The sequence below is a fragment of the Sapajus apella genome, unplaced genomic scaffold (genome assembly GCF_009761245.1).
Source record: "Sapajus apella isolate SASKATOON/1434 unplaced genomic scaffold, GSC_monkey_1.0 scaffold18, whole genome shotgun sequence".
Taxonomy (NCBI): domain Eukaryota; kingdom Metazoa; phylum Chordata; class Mammalia; order Primates; family Cebidae; genus Sapajus; species Sapajus apella.
Window position 1 is genome coordinate 8539794 of NW_022436958.1, and position 16841 is coordinate 8556634.

At 46.1% G+C, this 16841-nt stretch overlaps 1 protein-coding gene and 1 pseudogene across 9 annotated transcripts in view; one reads left to right on the forward strand and one right to left on the reverse strand.

Moving 5' to 3' along the window:
* ZEB2 (zinc finger E-box binding homeobox 2) overlaps window positions 1-13144 on the reverse strand; it is a 135183-nt gene extending 122039 nt beyond the window's left edge. For 2 of the 8 annotated variants that reach the window (XM_032286233.1, XM_032286229.1), the window contains exons 1-2: window positions 11121-11246; window positions 10052-10193 (exon numbers count right to left, since the gene is read on the reverse strand). In XM_032286233.1, the coding sequence (XP_032142124.1) occupies window positions 10052-10124 (73 nt within the window). In that variant the 5' untranslated portion in view covers window positions 10125-10193; window positions 11121-11246. Of the gene's footprint in view, window positions 1-9235; window positions 9614-10051; window positions 10194-10442; window positions 10725-11120; window positions 11247-12769 lie in introns of those variants that run through there. The other 6 variants (XM_032286226.1, XM_032286228.1, XM_032286232.1 and 3 more) reach the window with 6 other exon arrangements.
* Window positions 11261-13737, forward strand: LOC116556890 (annotated as a pseudogene). The gene is made up of 3 exons (XR_004271229.1): window positions 11261-11403; window positions 12790-12941; window positions 13046-13737. The product of XR_004271229.1 is annotated as an uncharacterized LOC116556890 (transcript).
* The last annotated feature ends 3104 nt before the right edge of the window (window positions 13738-16841 follow it).

Sequence of the window (16841 nt, forward strand, 5' to 3'; positions counted from 1 at the left end):
TATAGCAGTGTTAAATTAAAAAGGAAGAAAGTGTGAAAGGTAACCTGAATATGCACACTAACAGTTCCATATTGTCTTCTAGTTCTAACCACTACTTCAAATCCCAATCCCTGGACCCAGCTCAGTAACAGAACTAAATTTGTAAATAATCATGAATCATTATGATGATTACATTTCTCAATTGAAAAATGAAAGCAAAGTACAATCAGACCCTTCTAGAAACATTTGCTTCCCTTACACTCTTAATGTGTCTGTGCTGCCTGCTCTTCCAAAGTCTGGTTTTTAGAAACCCATATTAATTTCCAACCAAGGCTGCAGCACCCATTGTAAATGTACATGGCTTTATCAGCTCTCATAGTTTCTTGGGTCACAAACGCACAATATCTGATGACACAGTGATCATCTTCCTTCTCCTTTCTCTTTTCAGCTCCTCTAACTTTCCTGTCAGAAGCCTGAAAAAATATGCGCAGTTACTGTTGCTGAGGGGAGACAAAGTTTAACTTCTGGGTTGGCAATCGGAGAATAATTCATGAGCAGATTTCTAGCAAATGATATGATTTGCTAAATTTTGGTCTTTGATTTATATTTATGTACTCCTGCTACTGCTAAGGTTTTGCCAACCTCAATTAGATCATGAATGAGATCATTTTAATTCAGCCCCCAAACTGTGACCTGACCATGGTCTGAAAGTGTTCAAAAAGTAATTTTAAGCCTCCCTTTGATTTGAAAAGGAATACTGCATGCTTGGTCGTTCATACAAATAACATAAAACTTAATTATTGGATGATTTGGCAGAGGACCTTCTTGCCAAACAACAGTCAATGCCAGCTACTGTGATGCTGGCGCTGCCCGGGCCCCCGAGCCCACAGCCCCCTTGCATACGGGCATTTGTTCATTGTGTCTTAGGGCAGGATGCTTTCAAATAGGATTCACGGATCTGGGAGGCAGGGTGCAACTTGAAGGGTGTACCATATTTATAACTCCAGTTTAAAAATGCTGTCTCACCTAGAAGGGAAGTAGATCTGCGCTGTCAAATCACCAGGAGGCTGTGACAAAGGGAGCTTGCAGCCTGACACACGGTGTAACAACATAGCAAACACCTTTAATTCCGTCATGTCTCATACCCTTTACTTTCTCACACATTTGTGGCTGCTCGAATGTTGACACCTACACTCTTTTTTCGAAACTAAATAAGGCAATCTTATTTAAGCCCAAATGCAACACCTGTAAAGTTATTCTTGTGCCCAGCAAAAAATAACCATTAACTCCTTCCTCATAAATGTCTCTCTGCTTGCTTTGGAAAGTCTCAAGCTGGTAACGGCCAGCCTGAGGCCCTGACTCTGAGGTTCACATGACCTCCCAGGTTCGGACAGATAGGCAGTATTTCCCCCTTGAAAAGATGTGAAGGCTGAGATCATATCACTGTCCAAACTGGCTTCTTACAGCTTTCAAGTTGAAGCCCCTTTCTTCATCACAAACTTCTGGTGTCTTTTATAGGAAGGAGAGAGGCCCCAGCTGCTTCATTCCCTCTAGCTACCGTAGTCTAATATTTTAAAAGCTAGAAATGAAAATAGCTTTTCTAAAGATATTTCCTGGAATTTTTAATGTGCTGCCTTGATTCCTTTTTTCTATCTTTTTTTTTTCCTTGCCAATTATAAACCACCATTTGGAGGGCTTATGAGCAATGTAAGTCCACCTCATCTAATTAAACCACATTGTTTTAAAAGCTTGAACAGTTTTCATGCCTATAAGACTTGTCTGAATAATAAACTGCTAGAGCCAGAATTCTGAGTGTCTTTGGAGAGCCAGGATTTTATCTGCTGAGCGCAAGGGGCCAGGCACTCAAAGAGTTAAAGAGTGTTCCCGCATTGCTGGGTAGGTTAATATCACAGCTGCCTGGTAAAGCATTATCCCGGTACCTCACTTAACAAAAGCCTCCTTTTGCAAACAGACTCCCACTTTCCCCCCAAGTGTCCAAAGGTGTTTACTGAAGTAAATCTGCCTAAATCCTTCATTGCTTGGGTCATGGGGGTAGATAGGAGGGGTGGAAGGTGTAGGGATAATCTCTTTTTGTAAATTCTGTAAATCTTCTGGGAAAAAGAAAAAAAAATCAGGAATCTGTGTCACATGTTCGCATACAACTTCTAATATATCCGTTAGTTTTGCTCTTAAAAGTGAAATCTGCCACAAGGACTATTGGAAAAGCCCCTGTTTCAAATCATTCACTCTGCTGTTGGAAGAGATGGCACTTCCAAAGTTGTGTGTGTGTGTGTGTGTGTGTGTGTGTGTGTTTGCGCGCGCGCGCGCGCGTGTGCACATGTGGTGCATGTGTGTGAGAGCATTGTATCCTTAATCTAATTGTTGGGAGAAAACTGGCATCTCAAAAGTGGTTTCAGAAAGGGGAAGAAAAAGACAAGACAGTCTAGGAGCAAGATAATGTCGCTGAAAAGTTGTCACGAGAGGTTTCTGCTCTGGCTGTGGTCTCATTCCCATACCATTAACTGCATGTTACTTTTGCATGTTGAAAATGGTGGCAAATGACACAGTAAAACCTGACAGGTCTGCCTGCGAGGGTTTAAACAGTTCCCAGGAAGAAGGGGCCTTTAGGCACAAACTTTCTCTCACAAGAGAACGTGAATACCACCAACCCCTCCCTACAAATCTTGAAGCATCCAGTTTGAGATACAAAAAGGCTGTCATCTCACAAATGTTAAACATACTAAAAAAATCTGAAAAAAAAGTATGGAGAAGGTGTGAAAAACGTGGCACTTTACAGCCCTCAAAGCTTTTTAAAATAGCACAACTTTTCCCCCTAAAATTCTTTTCAGAGAATTTTTTTTTTTCCTTTTTGGCTCATTTGAGAGTTTCTTCTTGGCTTTTTTCCCCTTTCATTTGAAAATATGAATTATCATAAAAAGTCAGGGGGAAAAATGGGAAAGTCTTTTCCAGTTTTCCTGAGGATTTATCAGTGTGTTCAGGCTGGGTGTGAGCACCCGTCACTGAAATCAGACCAAGGGGCCCAGTCTGCAGCTCGCCTGTCCCTCCCACGCCCAGGGCCCTCACCTCTCTGGTCCGCTGGTAAACAATCAGACTTATTAAAGCCAAATCGCAGGCAGCACTCAAAGGCGGGAAGTCCACACACCTGACCCCAAATCTAACAGGCTTCTGGGGGAGAACTGGATCCCCTCCTGACACTTTTTACCTCAAGTGTTGAGCGGGTGGCCATGAATAGTACAGGCATGCCATCTTGTAACACTATATGCCTGTCAGGAGGGACAGGGCCTGGTGGAGCATCAGCTATATAAGGCTGGTAACTAGGGGAAGCCCAACAAACAGCCACAAACACCTAAGTTATTTTACTCAGCCACTACCCTGTGCCTGCGCCTCTCTCTCTCTCTCTCTCTCTCTCTCTCTCTCTCTCTCTCTCTCTCTTTCTTTTCATCTTGGCTTTCTGTGGCAGAATGCAAATGGAGCCTGCCGGCGGTGAAAGGGCTGAATTGTGATTAAGAAGAAGAAGAGCTCCTTTCTTTGTTCTCCCCTCAGGGGATGTTTACTGGGAGAGACACAGCGGATCAGATATGAAAGGCATTCAGGTCAGCATTGATGTGAGCGAAAGTGAAATCATACCTAAGGCATTGAAAAGACCGCCGTGTCAGAGGTTCAGCTAACGGTGCAGCTACTGTGTGTGTGTGTCTTCCCGGAGAGGCAAAAATCTTTTCACAGACTGGCGATTTTTCCCCTCTCAAATTTACTACAAAATTATAAAACTTTCCCCCTCCCCCGTTTGCCTCCCACCAGATGACCCAAGAGTTGGTATTTTCTCTCTTCATGGACCACACGCGAAATCAGACCAACTTCTAATAACTGTGTTTCCTAAATGAACCAGCAAGGCACCATCTGAACTGTGATTTTCTTTTAAACAGGTGTATTCATGTAGGCTACATATATGTGTAATATGCAGGGCAGAACGAATAGAAGATAAAAGCCAAAAGACACAGGCAGGGATGGGTTCTCCTCTTACCTCCCTCAGAGGAAACACAAGACAACACACACACATGCACATACACAGTATAAAAACACTACAGAACACCTTAAAACGAAATCCTTTATTTACTTTGTAACTACTAGTTACACTTTTCCTGAGAGCTTTCGCTCTGACACGACTGTCACCCAAGATAAAAGTATTTGGCCCATAGCTATGAAGGCAAAGGCTTCCATGTAGCCTACTGATTATTATCGTTTTCCTTTTAAAAACTGCTTGATGAAGAAATACTTGGATCTTACTTTTTAAAAGTTTACACTCCCCACAGCCCAAATAGTCATTCAATAGATTTTCCAAGTGGTAAGCTGATGCTGTTGGCATAAACAGAGCTATGTAAATATATACAAAATTCACAATCACAGCAAACATACAAATAATGAGGAGGTGCCTAGATGTTTCAAGGCTTAAAAATGAAAAGGAAAATTACATTTCACCTTCTGATTGCTAAAGACAGAAAGAAATAAGGAGGGGGAATAAGGCTATACTTATTGGTTTAAATCATCCTTCCCTCTGCTCTGAATTATTTTTTTTCAACCTTCACATCTTGGCTAAAAAGCATATTTGGGCTTATGTTAACATCTGCTTTTGTGGTGACATTTAATTCTGTATATTTTCAACTAGTGTTTCTGCATCACAGATTTTCCTCCTTTATCTCTTTGCTCTGAAAAGACAACCAAAGAGCAATCAAAAAGGTGTCTGACTTGGCCATTCAGACAATTGCCCCCTTGTGGGAATGTGGGAATGAATGGTACAGTGGACACCCCAGCACCATTGACGTTATAAACATGTAAATGAAACACATTAGGGCAGACAATCAATTGTCTGTGAGCATTGCAAACCTGCACTCCCTCTCTCTGTGACAGGCACAAAATAGTGTCTACCTTGGGAAGCCACGGTGCTGGAGAGGAAAAGGACAAAGAATTTCCTTTCACACAGAAGAAAATGCACCTTAAAAGCCTTGGAAGAATGCAGATGACAAAAACTGTTGCAAGGAAAAGAATCTCCCACATCTTAGAATAAACGCAGCACTGCTAGAGAGGCTAGCAACTCCCTCCTTTCCTACCTTCGGGGTAGACACACATTTTTCCCAGGAAATAGTCTTAACATGGCATTAGGGTCTTTAATAACCTCTTAGAATTTTCTTTAAGCAAATTAAGGAAGAAGGGAAACACTGAAGCCTATGACATATCAGTTGAGCAGGGAACTTTAATCTTGGTTTTACCCTATTTGAAAACACATGCTTGAAGATGTGAATTTATTTGTATTGGGCAACAGAGAAACAATGCAAAGTTTAAAATCCTCAGCTCAGCCTTACTACTGGTAGACTGTCACCCAATGGACACCACCAGCCTACTGGCTCTGCTACGAAGGAAAGCATGTTTCTACCCCAATAGACTTAGCTTTTCCAGACCAAAACAAAACAAATAATACCGCCTTAGATACGTAGCCCCCCAGCCTTGTGTGTGTGCACCATGACAAAACTTGCAGAAGATCTCCACAGAGAAAAAAGGATGGAGATGGATATCTTTGGAGTGCCCTCAGAACTGGTACCTGCCACACAAGCTGCCCGAGTGCTCTGAGAGTCAGCAAAACAGGCTCCCTATAAGCTCATCAACTTTACGAAGAAAGCTACTTGCCAAAGATTTCCACACTTTGCAAAGATAACCAAGTCTGGACTGACTGTGATCCGAAGGAAACTTCCCTGCTTGAGTGTGTGAGACTCTTGTTGCTCCATCCCAACTTCACCTCTCAGGGAGGAGAGCTAGGAGTCACCTTCTGGAGAAGGGGTTGACTGCATTTTCTTTCCTTTTCATTTAAGCATCTCTGAAACGGGAGCAACTTCTCCGTCCCTCATTGCCTCTAAGCATCACCAGTAGCACCTCCATTCCTTTAAGGAAGTGGTAAAGAGTGAGGGCTTATTTTAAACAGGGATAATCATTTCTGCTCTTCTGATTGTTTCTCCTCTAGGATCCAAAGCCCTGAGAACATTTAACTTGGTCCCTGTTCTTTGCCACTGAAAATCAGAGACCAAAGGCATTTGTAAAAAGCCCCTCTTCTCCTTCACACTGTCCCCAATCTTTTAGTGGAAACTCTGGAGAAAAATCAAATTTAACTTTTCTTTCCTTCTCTTATTTCCTTTTTCTCTTCTCCTAATTCAGTTTTCCTTGAAAAGACAACTTTATTCCTTTCTCTGAAACAAGCAGTTTCCGGATTTGATTTTTGCTACAACGCGCATGTGTCTGTGAGATTTTTCAGAGGCTGATGCTGGAAGGTGGCGGGCTGGGGAGGCAGCCCCTCTTCCTGAGCTCCGTGGGAGGCAGGAGGGGAGCAGGAGCATCCCAGGACCCGCTGCCCGAATCAGGGGCAAAAGCAACAAACTTTGCAAGTTACAAATGGGCCGCACCGGTGGCAAGCAGCAGCAGGGCATCTCCCGCTCCGAGAGCTCATTTCTGACTCCAAGGCTGTGTGGAGATAGTGGGGTATAATCAGGGGAAAGGAAAAGGGGGGGCTGGGTTTCCCCCTCCTCTCCAGCTTCAGTGAAAGTGTTACAAAGTGAGTCAGGCGACAGGATCATCTGACTGAACTTTCTTGAAACCGACACACATTCTTGTCTGCGGGCAGCTCGCTTTTTGCCTCCTTCCCCCTCACCCCACTCCCTCTTTCCTCCTGCACATCTTATTTTCTGGGAAGAGATTTCATCCCTTCCATGTGGGGGAAAGGAGACTAACTGCCTGCTATGGGTTAACTTGGCCCTGGCACTGCCTTTGCCAGGCATCTTGCTAGCCTGAGAATCTGGAAGGTTGTATTTTAGGTACTTGTTTTTCTCTTTGTACATTTCTTTTCCTTTAACTGCCTCCTTCTCCTTTGCTTTTTAATAAATGTACACAGCATTGTCTTCTAACCCACGTTCTTGACTGGCCTTTCAAACACACACACACACACACACACACACACACACTGCTTTACACATTTTATCTCCTGTCGCCTTAGTCTATATATACACTGTTGACTTCATTAAAATTATATAAAGTGCCATTCTAGGTTCCTGGATGACCATCTTTTCTTTTTTTTTTTTCTTGCAGCTTCTACTTCTATGATTATTATTGCCATTATTTCTTTCCAGGAATTTCTATATGATTTTGATAAGCATCATCATATTTAGTGTTATCAGCAAAGACACAAGCTCAAAAGTGACATCTTTTCCATGAATCCAGGAAAGAAGAAAAATCCACTCAGTTCAGATAAATCCTAGCAATTCCCAAAGGGAAAGGCATTGGATACGTGTTTGATGAGAAAGAAAATGAAAAAGAGGTGGGGGTGGTAGTACACTACCTGCTTCTCAAAACCAGAACATTGCTCAGTCAGATTAAACCCAATGAAAAACACTGACAAGTAACCAATATACAGCATGTTTTCCCATAGATTATTTGGAAAAGGAGACAGGTAACAGTCAAAGTTAGAGAAGCTGTAAGCAATAGACAAGCTTGATGTTAAGTGTGTAGGATCTGGACTAAACGCCTTAAAATGTGCAATTCAACTTTCCACTTCGGAATGTGGAGGCTTCTCCCAAGTTAGTGGCGGGTTGGAGGGGAAATGGTTGCAGTGTCCATGACTGCGGACATCTCTGGCACTTCATTCCACCTGCGAAGCCCCCAACCGGCCTCCCTCTATGCCAGGTCCCCCAGGGGTTCCCAGGAAGCCGGGATCCCTCTATTTCCTTAGACCTGGGCTCTGGCCTGACCTCGCTGCTGGGGCCAGGCTGGTGATCGGTGGCAAAATCCCGAAGGAGGTGGAAGGAGGAAGGCAAGAAGAAACGCACACTTTAAATAGTCTTCCCTGCAGAAGAATACTTCTGGGAGCCTTGTTTTAAATCTCATTCTCTTTTCTCTCAAAAAAAAAAAAAAAAAAAAAAAGACTGTTTAAGAGAAGGGGGGAAAAGCCTCCTTGACACAAAGCTTTTGTTATCCAGTTGATCAGCAACGTGCTTTAGATACTTGTAAGAGGGGGGAAAAAGCCCCACAACAGACATTGATTTTAGAAAATCAATAACCAACATTTAATAAAAGGAACAGAGGAAACACAAGAGAGGAGAGGGGGACATTAGGTGTAATTTTAGTGTCTACTAAATTACTCAGAGATTGGGAAGGGGAGGTCTCCTGTGTAAGGACCACCTTAAATAATGCCAGACACCAGAGTGAAAAAAAATTAAATTAAGAGAGAGAGGAAGAGGGGGAAAGAGAGAGGGCGAGACTTAAAAAGCAGCAGCTTGAACTGAATCTTAGGGAAGCAGCTCGGAATATATTATTGTACTTGTTTTTCTGTAATACTAAGCCAAGCAAATAGATCAAAGACAGCACAAAGGGGAAAGGCAGGATAACGTAACGAACAGTTTCTGACTAAAATTCCTCTATCACTCCCCCATATGGCTCGACACCTCCACCACAACAAGCAAAAGACACACAGACGCACACACACGCGTACACACACACAAAATCTAAAGAGAGAGAGAGAGAGAGAGAGAAAGAGAGAGAGAGAGAGAGAGAAGCATCATTTGTCTCTAATCAAAATTCTCTCGTCTTTGTGTTTTGCTCCTTCCAGCACCTCACACTGCGCCCCTAGCCGCCCCCTCCCCGCGCCGCGCAGCTCTGGGGTAGGCCAGGGGCGCGCACAATTGTCTTCTCTAGAGGAAAGTTGCTCCAAGTGGGCCCGGGCGGTCCCCGCGAGGCGCGGGCTGGGGCTGCGGAGGCCGGGAGGCCGGGTGGTCGCTGCGTCCCCGCGCCTGCCTCGGGAGCGTCTACGCGGCCCCGCGCCGGGTGATCCGGCTGAGAGCGAGGGGAGCGAGAAGTTTCCTTTCCGAGTCTGGGCTGGCGCTTGTTCGCTTGTTTGTTTTCGGGGGTTGGTTTCTTTCTTTTTAAACTCAGTTATCCTCCGTCAGCTCCCCCACCCCCCCGGCACCCTCGCTAGTCTCCAGCCCTCTCCCCTCCCCCAGGCTCCTTCCGCGCTCTTGCCAATCACTTTTCTCTTTTATTCCCACGATTTTGTTTGGGGTAGTACCTAGGGGGTCTCTCTCTCTCTCGCTCTTCCTCTCTCTGTTTCTCTCTCTGCCCCCCCCCCCCGCGCCCCGTCTCTTCTTTGGCTGTCTCCAAGATGGACCTACCAAACTGTCACCACCCCCCCGCTTTAATATCCCACCTCGGATCTGCGTGTGCCCTTCGCACCCCCATCTCCTTCCTCCTTCCTGACTCAGCCTGGATAACGGGCTCCTCCAGACCATGTAGAAACTGCCGGGAAAAGTCTCGCTGCGCCCTGCGACTCCTAGTGTCCCCGGCCTGGGGGGCCAGAGCCTGCTGGAGAGGAGTCACCCATCCCCGAGCCGTCACCGACCTCGCCGGACCCCGCGCGGGGTCGGCCGAGTCCCTCCCACCCCGGGGTCTGGGCGCGCTGGGCCGGGCCCCGCTGCCCGCGGACCGTTACTTGGCGCACCGAGAGGCGGCCGGGCGACTCCGGCAAGAAACTTTCAGCCTCGCTGAGGCGCAGCCCCGGTCCCCTCTCCTACCCTCGCAGTCTCTCTGCCACCCCTGCCCCCGCCCCAGGATCCTGCGCGACCCGGCGCCCGGGCCCCCGCCCTGCCGTCGCCGGACGCTGCCGAAGCCCGGCCGGGGACCAGGCGGGCCGGGCGCGAGCGGAGCGGGAGGCGGAGGCGGAGGGAGGGCGGAGGCAGGGGCTCGAGGGGGGCAGCGGGGCTGGGGGCGCGGGGCCCTTGCAGGACCCCCGCGCTCGGAGCCCCCGGGCGCCTGACGCTCACTTTGCCCAGCACTTCCCCAACTCCCCCCCGGTCCAGCCGCCGCGCGCGCCGGGCTCCGGCGCCGGCCGCGGAGGGAGGCTCGCCTTGGAGCCCTGGGCGCCGCCGCAGCCGCCGCCTCGGTTCCTTTTCCCTTTCCCCCTCCTTCTCACTGGGTCTCGAGCCGCGGAGTGGCCCGGAAAAGTTTGGTTCGGGCCGCTTCTTACCGTTTTTCCTCCTGGGATTGGCTTGTTTGCGCCTCTTGCACCGGGGGCCATCCGCCATGATCGGCTGCTTCATTGATAAGAGCGGATCAGATGGCAGTTCGCATGGACTCGGCGCCCTGCTTCGGCAGCACGCAGGCTCGATCTAGCAACCAAACACAGCGACAATGTGGGCATCGCCCGCGCCCATTGAAACGCGCGCGGGCCGCCCAGGGGAGCCGGGCCAGGGCCCCGGCGAGCACCCATCCGCGCCCCCCAACGCCAAAGCGAAACTTCGGCGGCCCCCTCCCCCCCCCCCCCCCCCCCCCCCCCGGCCCGCACCGAGATCCGCCCGCCCCCCCCCCCCCCCCCCCCCCCCCCCAGCCTTGGCCCCGAGGCGCTTTGTGTTTGTTACTGTTTGGTGTGTAGCACCCGCGAGGGGATCAGAGAGACAAGAATTACATCTTCAAAATGAGTCATAACTCCTGACCGTATGAGGGAATGCACACGGCGGTACAGTAAGACCGCTTGACTCAGGGCTAGGCGGACCCTTTCCTCCGAAAAGTCCTCAGCCCCCGGCTCGGGAACTTGGGGTGAGGCGAGGTTTTCTTTTCGCTCTCATCTTTTCTCATCCCCCCACCCCCCATTTCCCAGAGGAAACAAACAAACAAACAAGGCGAAACAGCCCCCTGGATGAAGCACACTCGGGCAAATTGATAATAGTAATTATAGGAAGCCCACTCGCCCAGCGCCCCCTCCCCTCCCCTTTCGGAGTTTATCGAGGCACTGTCTCTTCCCCCACCCCCGCCCCCAAATTAAGATTTCCCGTTTTACGCCGCAATAAGAAATATAATTATAAGCCTCTTTGGACACTGTCCCTTACCCCCCACCCCCGCCACTTTGACAATATTTACTTAAGTATTTTACCCCACCTCACTCACACACATGCTCCCCCACACTGGTTCCCTTAAATAGTTCCAGTAGAAAAAAATTTTTTTCCCTCAAGAAAGGAAAGAGAAAGTCCAACCGCTACGGCAATACTTTTAAGCTCTACTAAATGATCGTATCCTTTCTGGCTTCGAAACTTTTGTACCTAAAAATCGAGAGAGGCGCTGCATTTTTTCAGCTGAAACTGTCAAAACTTGGAGAAGGGGAAACTCGGAGGCAGGCAGGAGAGGAGGAGAATCCTGAAAACTCGGTGGAGGTAGGGAAGATGCTGTGCCTCGAGGATTAGTTTAAACAGGGGGCTATAAAAGATGTAACAGATGCAAACTGTAACACAAGGGCCATTAACCCTTTCTCTGCCGGGCATACTCAGTCCCCACGCCCCGCACCTATTGTCTCCTGTGCTCGAAGCTTTGCAGAAAACCTGGAAAGTGAGTATCAGTTTCCACACGTTTGCTGAGAGGGGTGAAGGGAGGGGGGCAGAGAGAAAGGGAAGTGGATATTTTAGAAAGCACCTTAAATTTACCTAGGCATACATAATAGGAGACTTTTAATTTAAGTTTGACACATTTTATCATTTCTTTTCTTGTCCTATTGATTTGAAATTGTTGGGGGAAATCCTGAAATAAAGAAATGGTCACACAAGTGTCTGGGATGAAACAGCTGGCCTGTCTGTATTCACCCTGAGACACACGATTGCATATAAATACATGTTTAATAAAGAAAGTTGCTAGTTTTATGAGCATGTGTGTGTGTGAGAGAGAGACAGGACATTTGTGCTGTAAACTTTATCTTTGCCTGTTACTCCTAAGTCTGGAGTTAGTAATCTTACCTTCATCATTACAGGGGGAGCATGTAAAATATATCAGTAGGTGGGAGATAAACACATTCATGTTAGCCGGGCTCATCACTGTTCCTGGGAACTCCTGCTATCTCTCTCTCGACTTTTCAGTGCCAAAGTATGGAATGGGATATATGTGTGTATGTGTCTTCTATTAAATCCAGGTTTATATCACTTTGCCATTTAAAATACAATTTTAAAAGTTATCCTAATTTAATACCCTGATATCCTGACAGCAGTTTTCTTCCCAGCTGTAGTGCCCCCCCCTCCACTTTGGTGAACGACTCAAGTTCCATGAGGACTTTCACTTCTTTATTTATAATCACAGAAGTGAGGTGTTACTTCACACAGATACACACACAAAGAATGAAATAAAGAAATGAAACTCGCTAAGCAGACAAAAACAGACAACTTTCTGCTTAGAAAACAGCCTTCTCGGTGGGAGAGGATGAACTGCCATGTCTAAGAGAAAGAATTGCCCCCGAATTTTTAGGTCTGTAACTGACCAAGTTTTGTAATTATTAACAGGTATTTGCCAGGTCCTAATTGCTGAATATAATGAATTGGAACTAGATGCGAAAATAGAGCAGGACCTCTCCCCTTGATGAGTTTTTATTCCAGCCATATAATTCTCAATAAAACTTTTCCTAGGCTGGGTAGCAAAGAGCACCTTTGGTTACCTGAATGGACAGGTACAGGGGAAATTATTTGGGGGAGGGAAAAAGGAGAGAAAAGCAAGGAGAGAGAGAGTGTGTGTAAGAGAAAGCGAAGAAGCCACTCTTGGGAAAAGCTTTCCATAAAGGAGCTAAACCCACCTGAAATTCCTACCCACGGACACCCCTTCTCACTTCAAACTCACATCCTCACTCAAAATGAGAAAATTAGAAAAGGAGGATGGAGGACGAGCACACCAAAAAGGGATAAAATGAGAGAAAAGGGGAGGAAAAAAAACCTACCTGCGAAGTCTTGTTTGTAGTTTTGGCCAGAAATGGTGAGAAGAAAAAGCATGAAGAAGCCGCGAAGTGTGGGGGAGAAAAAGGTGGAAGCGAAGAAACAGCTCCCGGAGCAAACTGTACAAAAACCTCGCCAAGAGTGTCGGGAGGCAGGACCGTTATTCCTGCGGAGCAGGTTAGAACTGATCTCTTTCGGCCACTCCAGGAAACACAAACCTGGGGACGGACTGACGTGTTACGCCTCTTCTAATGACATTTTTTTCTTTTTCTTTTCTGTAGGAGAGAGACGAGAGACCCTGAAACACGCGCCACCTATCTTTGTGGGGAGGGATAATTGAAGCGCCCTGAGCGTGAGCATCATGTGAAAACGTGATCGCCAAGTTTCTCTCTGGGAAAGGATCTGGGATAGATTATACCTTGAAGTCTCCGCAAACGCTTTAGTGGAAGAAATGAAATTCCACCTCCCTCCCTTCCTCTCTCCCTCCCTTTCGCCTTCGCCTCCCCCCCCCCCCCCCCTCCCCCCCCCCCCCCCCCCCCCGCCCGTCAAGCCTTTGGCATCATTATCCTCATCACTAAATCCTACAGAGTACAGGGCGGAAAACCGTGCACACCATTCACAGAACTGGAGAACTCTATGGGGCGAAAGTTAAAGGGAAAGATCCCGGGTCCTCAAATCTCAAATCCAGATCGTCTCTTCTTGTACAGATATCTCTAATGATCAGATTTGAGATGCACATCAAATTGTGTGGATATCTCAGCACAGCTTCTGGAACAAAATTATCTGCCCTTTCTCTTATTATTATTATTTTTTTCTTTTTAGGTACCAGAGCCAGAAAAAAAAATGCATGAGAGATGCATCTTAGGGCATGTGTGTTAGGGTGTGTGTGTGATGAATTTTTGGATTGGATCCTAATATTAAAAAGTAGTTTGGCATTTTAATAAAGGGTCTCTAAGTAAATTAACATAGAACACTCCCGATCTCTGAATCTCTCTACATCTCAGGGAGACCTCACTATAAAGTGAGGGAGAGAGTGTAAGGAGGCAGGAGGAGAAAAGAAAAAGGCCACAGAGAAACTTAGCAGGGAAGGAAGAGCATGATATTAAACGGCATGGGGTCTAAGTTTTGGAGTATATATTTTTTGATATTACAATTAAAGTAAAATTAAAAAGAAAAGACTCCACCTTTGCTCTGAAGGGATTGGTTATGCAAATATGGAAGGGATTTCCTGGAGAATACAGCTTTCTACTGTATGGTTAATTAAATAATCACTCAAAAGCTTCCAACGTGACGCTTCTGTCGTAATCCAATCAGGTTACATAGGTCCTAAACAAGAAAGATATTTTCCACATCTGGAAGTCAGCAATTTAGCAAGTACTGCACATTATTAACCAATTCAGAGCCCACTTCCCAGGGGAATTTTTTTGAAGTTTAAGTGTTCTTAACCAATGCTCTGCTGTTTTGTTAATCAAAAAGCTGGTTTACACTGCACATAATTGGAACTAATATAGAAGTAAATAAAGACAGCCAAATTTGAGGATGCTGAGCACAGGCATTTATCGGAAAAGGAAGAAATCTCCTATCCTCGGATGGTTCAGGCTCAATTTCTTAAAGAACTGTTAAGACTTTTTTTTTTTCCTCCCTAAAGAGTGAAAGTGCTTGAGAACCTCAGAGCACAAATAAACTTCTAGTCTCACAGCATTTAGGATCCTTTGGAAAGGTAAAGGTGGAAGAGGTGTGAAGACCAGAGAGGTGCCTCACACCAATTTTTAAGCTTTAATATTGTTAAATATGTTACACCCTCCTGTTTCCAGTCTGATGAAATCTGAAACAAATAATACCCTGATCCAACACTATATTAAGATAAACTGCTTTGAACTATGCTTTGAATGTGTGCCTAAAGCAAGACTTTGAATGCAAGAGTCACTGGCAATTGCACTCAAAGGAGGGACAAACCACCACATGGGTTGCCACATCCACATTCCCAGAGGTACACGTCTTTGTATTTTGTATGTTTTTTGGGGGGGGGGGGGGGGGGGAAGGGGGTGGTTAATAGCTACCTAGCACGACCACAGCTAGATCTTGTTCTAGAATGCAAGAAAAGATTTTCACAGTTGGTTACAGACTCACCTCTTTCCTAATTTAAATATTTATTATAATGAACATAGCAGCTGGGTAAATTAACTCTCTCCCCCCACCCCATCACAGATAGAGTGTCTATAGAAGAAAGGCATTCAGGATCTTCAGCTTAAAATTATTGATAAATAAAATCAAATATTTTCAACATGGGTCAGATACATTCTGAATTTTATATTTTACATTTCTTTCACTATTATGTAGCTATACTAAATATATGTGTGACTTATCAAGTTCCTCTTCTAAGATTTAGCACCACTGTTCTTGTCCATTTTTCTTCTCCTTTTTTTCTCTTTTTTAATTTAAAAAATTGGAGTCCAGCTTTCTCTAGAAGTTTGCTTTACAGCCACTCCTCTTCCACTCCTAAGGAAGAAGGAGCCCATTGCATAGAGTGATTCCAGGCAATACTCTTCAGGCATCCAGGTAGCCATTGGAGGCTTACAGCCCAGACGCACACAAGCATAACCTCAGGTCAAAGGATCTAATCGAATAGCTAACAAAACACTTGTCTTTATTATGTATATTAAATGTCAGGTTACTTAGGATCTGACTTAAAAAAAAAAAAAAGACCCTTAAGTATTTCCACTAAAAACACCTAATCATCTGATTACCCTGGACTCAGTAATCGTTCAAGTGGCAGCAGACAGTCCTCAACATTTAGCACTGGGAGTTCCGACTGGCTAAATGTTGTATTTGGTTTGGGGTAAAAAAGCAACCTTCCAAGTTCCCATAAAGGTGGATGTTTGGATGTTGGCACGGGAAGGGTCTCTCAGAGGGGTGAACGCGCGGTTAGGTTGCCCCTCGTTCCTGACTGGCACGCCCCTCCCCAGGCATTTGGCCGAGAGAGTTCCCAACGTGGCAGAGGTGATGGGGTCCGGAGGAAGCCGGAATTTAAATTTGTTCCGAACATTATCTCAGTCCGAGGGCCAGGTCCGGGGACAATGGGGATCGTGGGATCAGGGGGATGCAGGAGCGCAGGACGCAGAGAAAAGTCGAGAGAGAACTGGGGGCTGCTGGCTTTCGGCTCCTCACACAGCAAAATAAGTCCTGCAAATGAACCGCTCCTTCTCTCTGTCTTCCCTATTAATAATCCACTTCGAGATTAGCGTAGACGAAAGAGATTAAAACAACAGATACACGGAAATGTGAAATAATATTGCATTCAACATTGAAGGGGGAAAATAATTCTTTAGGGTTTCCATGGGCAAAACAAACTGCCTCCCTCAGGATTCCCTTCACCCAGGCAGGGTGAGAAGGATGCACTTTTGTTTTCCAATTCCCTCCAGCCAAGACCTGATGCCTGTCCCCCCATTCACCTCTCAGTCTGTCAATTTCCTCAACTTTCACAGCCGCTCCCCCCTCCCCCCGCTCAGCTTGGCGGCCCAGATGCCCGAAGAGATACAATGTTTCTGCCCTTGAACACACAGGCTGTAGCAGGAATTCGAATTTGGCCATAGTTAATGATTTTTTTTTTTTTTTTTAAAGCAAATTCTGTTTATTTTGTACCATGTGGAGAAAATAAAAAAAGGAACCTATTCTCGTTTTGAAATGGAACTGATCTTTCATCTGGAGGAATTATTCGACCTTGTGTTGTGACTCAGGAGGTGGGCAACTTCTTTTGGAGTTCCAAGCAAAGGGTGATAAAAGGGACCCTGGACTGGGTGTGTGTGGAGGGGGTGGGGGGCGGCAGGGGTCCAAGCCAAGCCAAACGGTTTTCTCACGTGCAGGCTTGCAATCCAATCCATTCGGAGTTGAGCCTAGGATAGGAGGGGAAAGTCTATTAAAAAAAAAAAAAAAATCAGGAGCATCTCTCTGAGAAGCCCTTTCAAACAAAACCAAAACAGGACCAGAGAAGCTCAGACCGTCCCTAACATCCCTGCTGCGAGACCCGCAGGCTGTGGAATCTCGCACGTCACCTGGCCCCAGCGGGGCGGCCAGCTG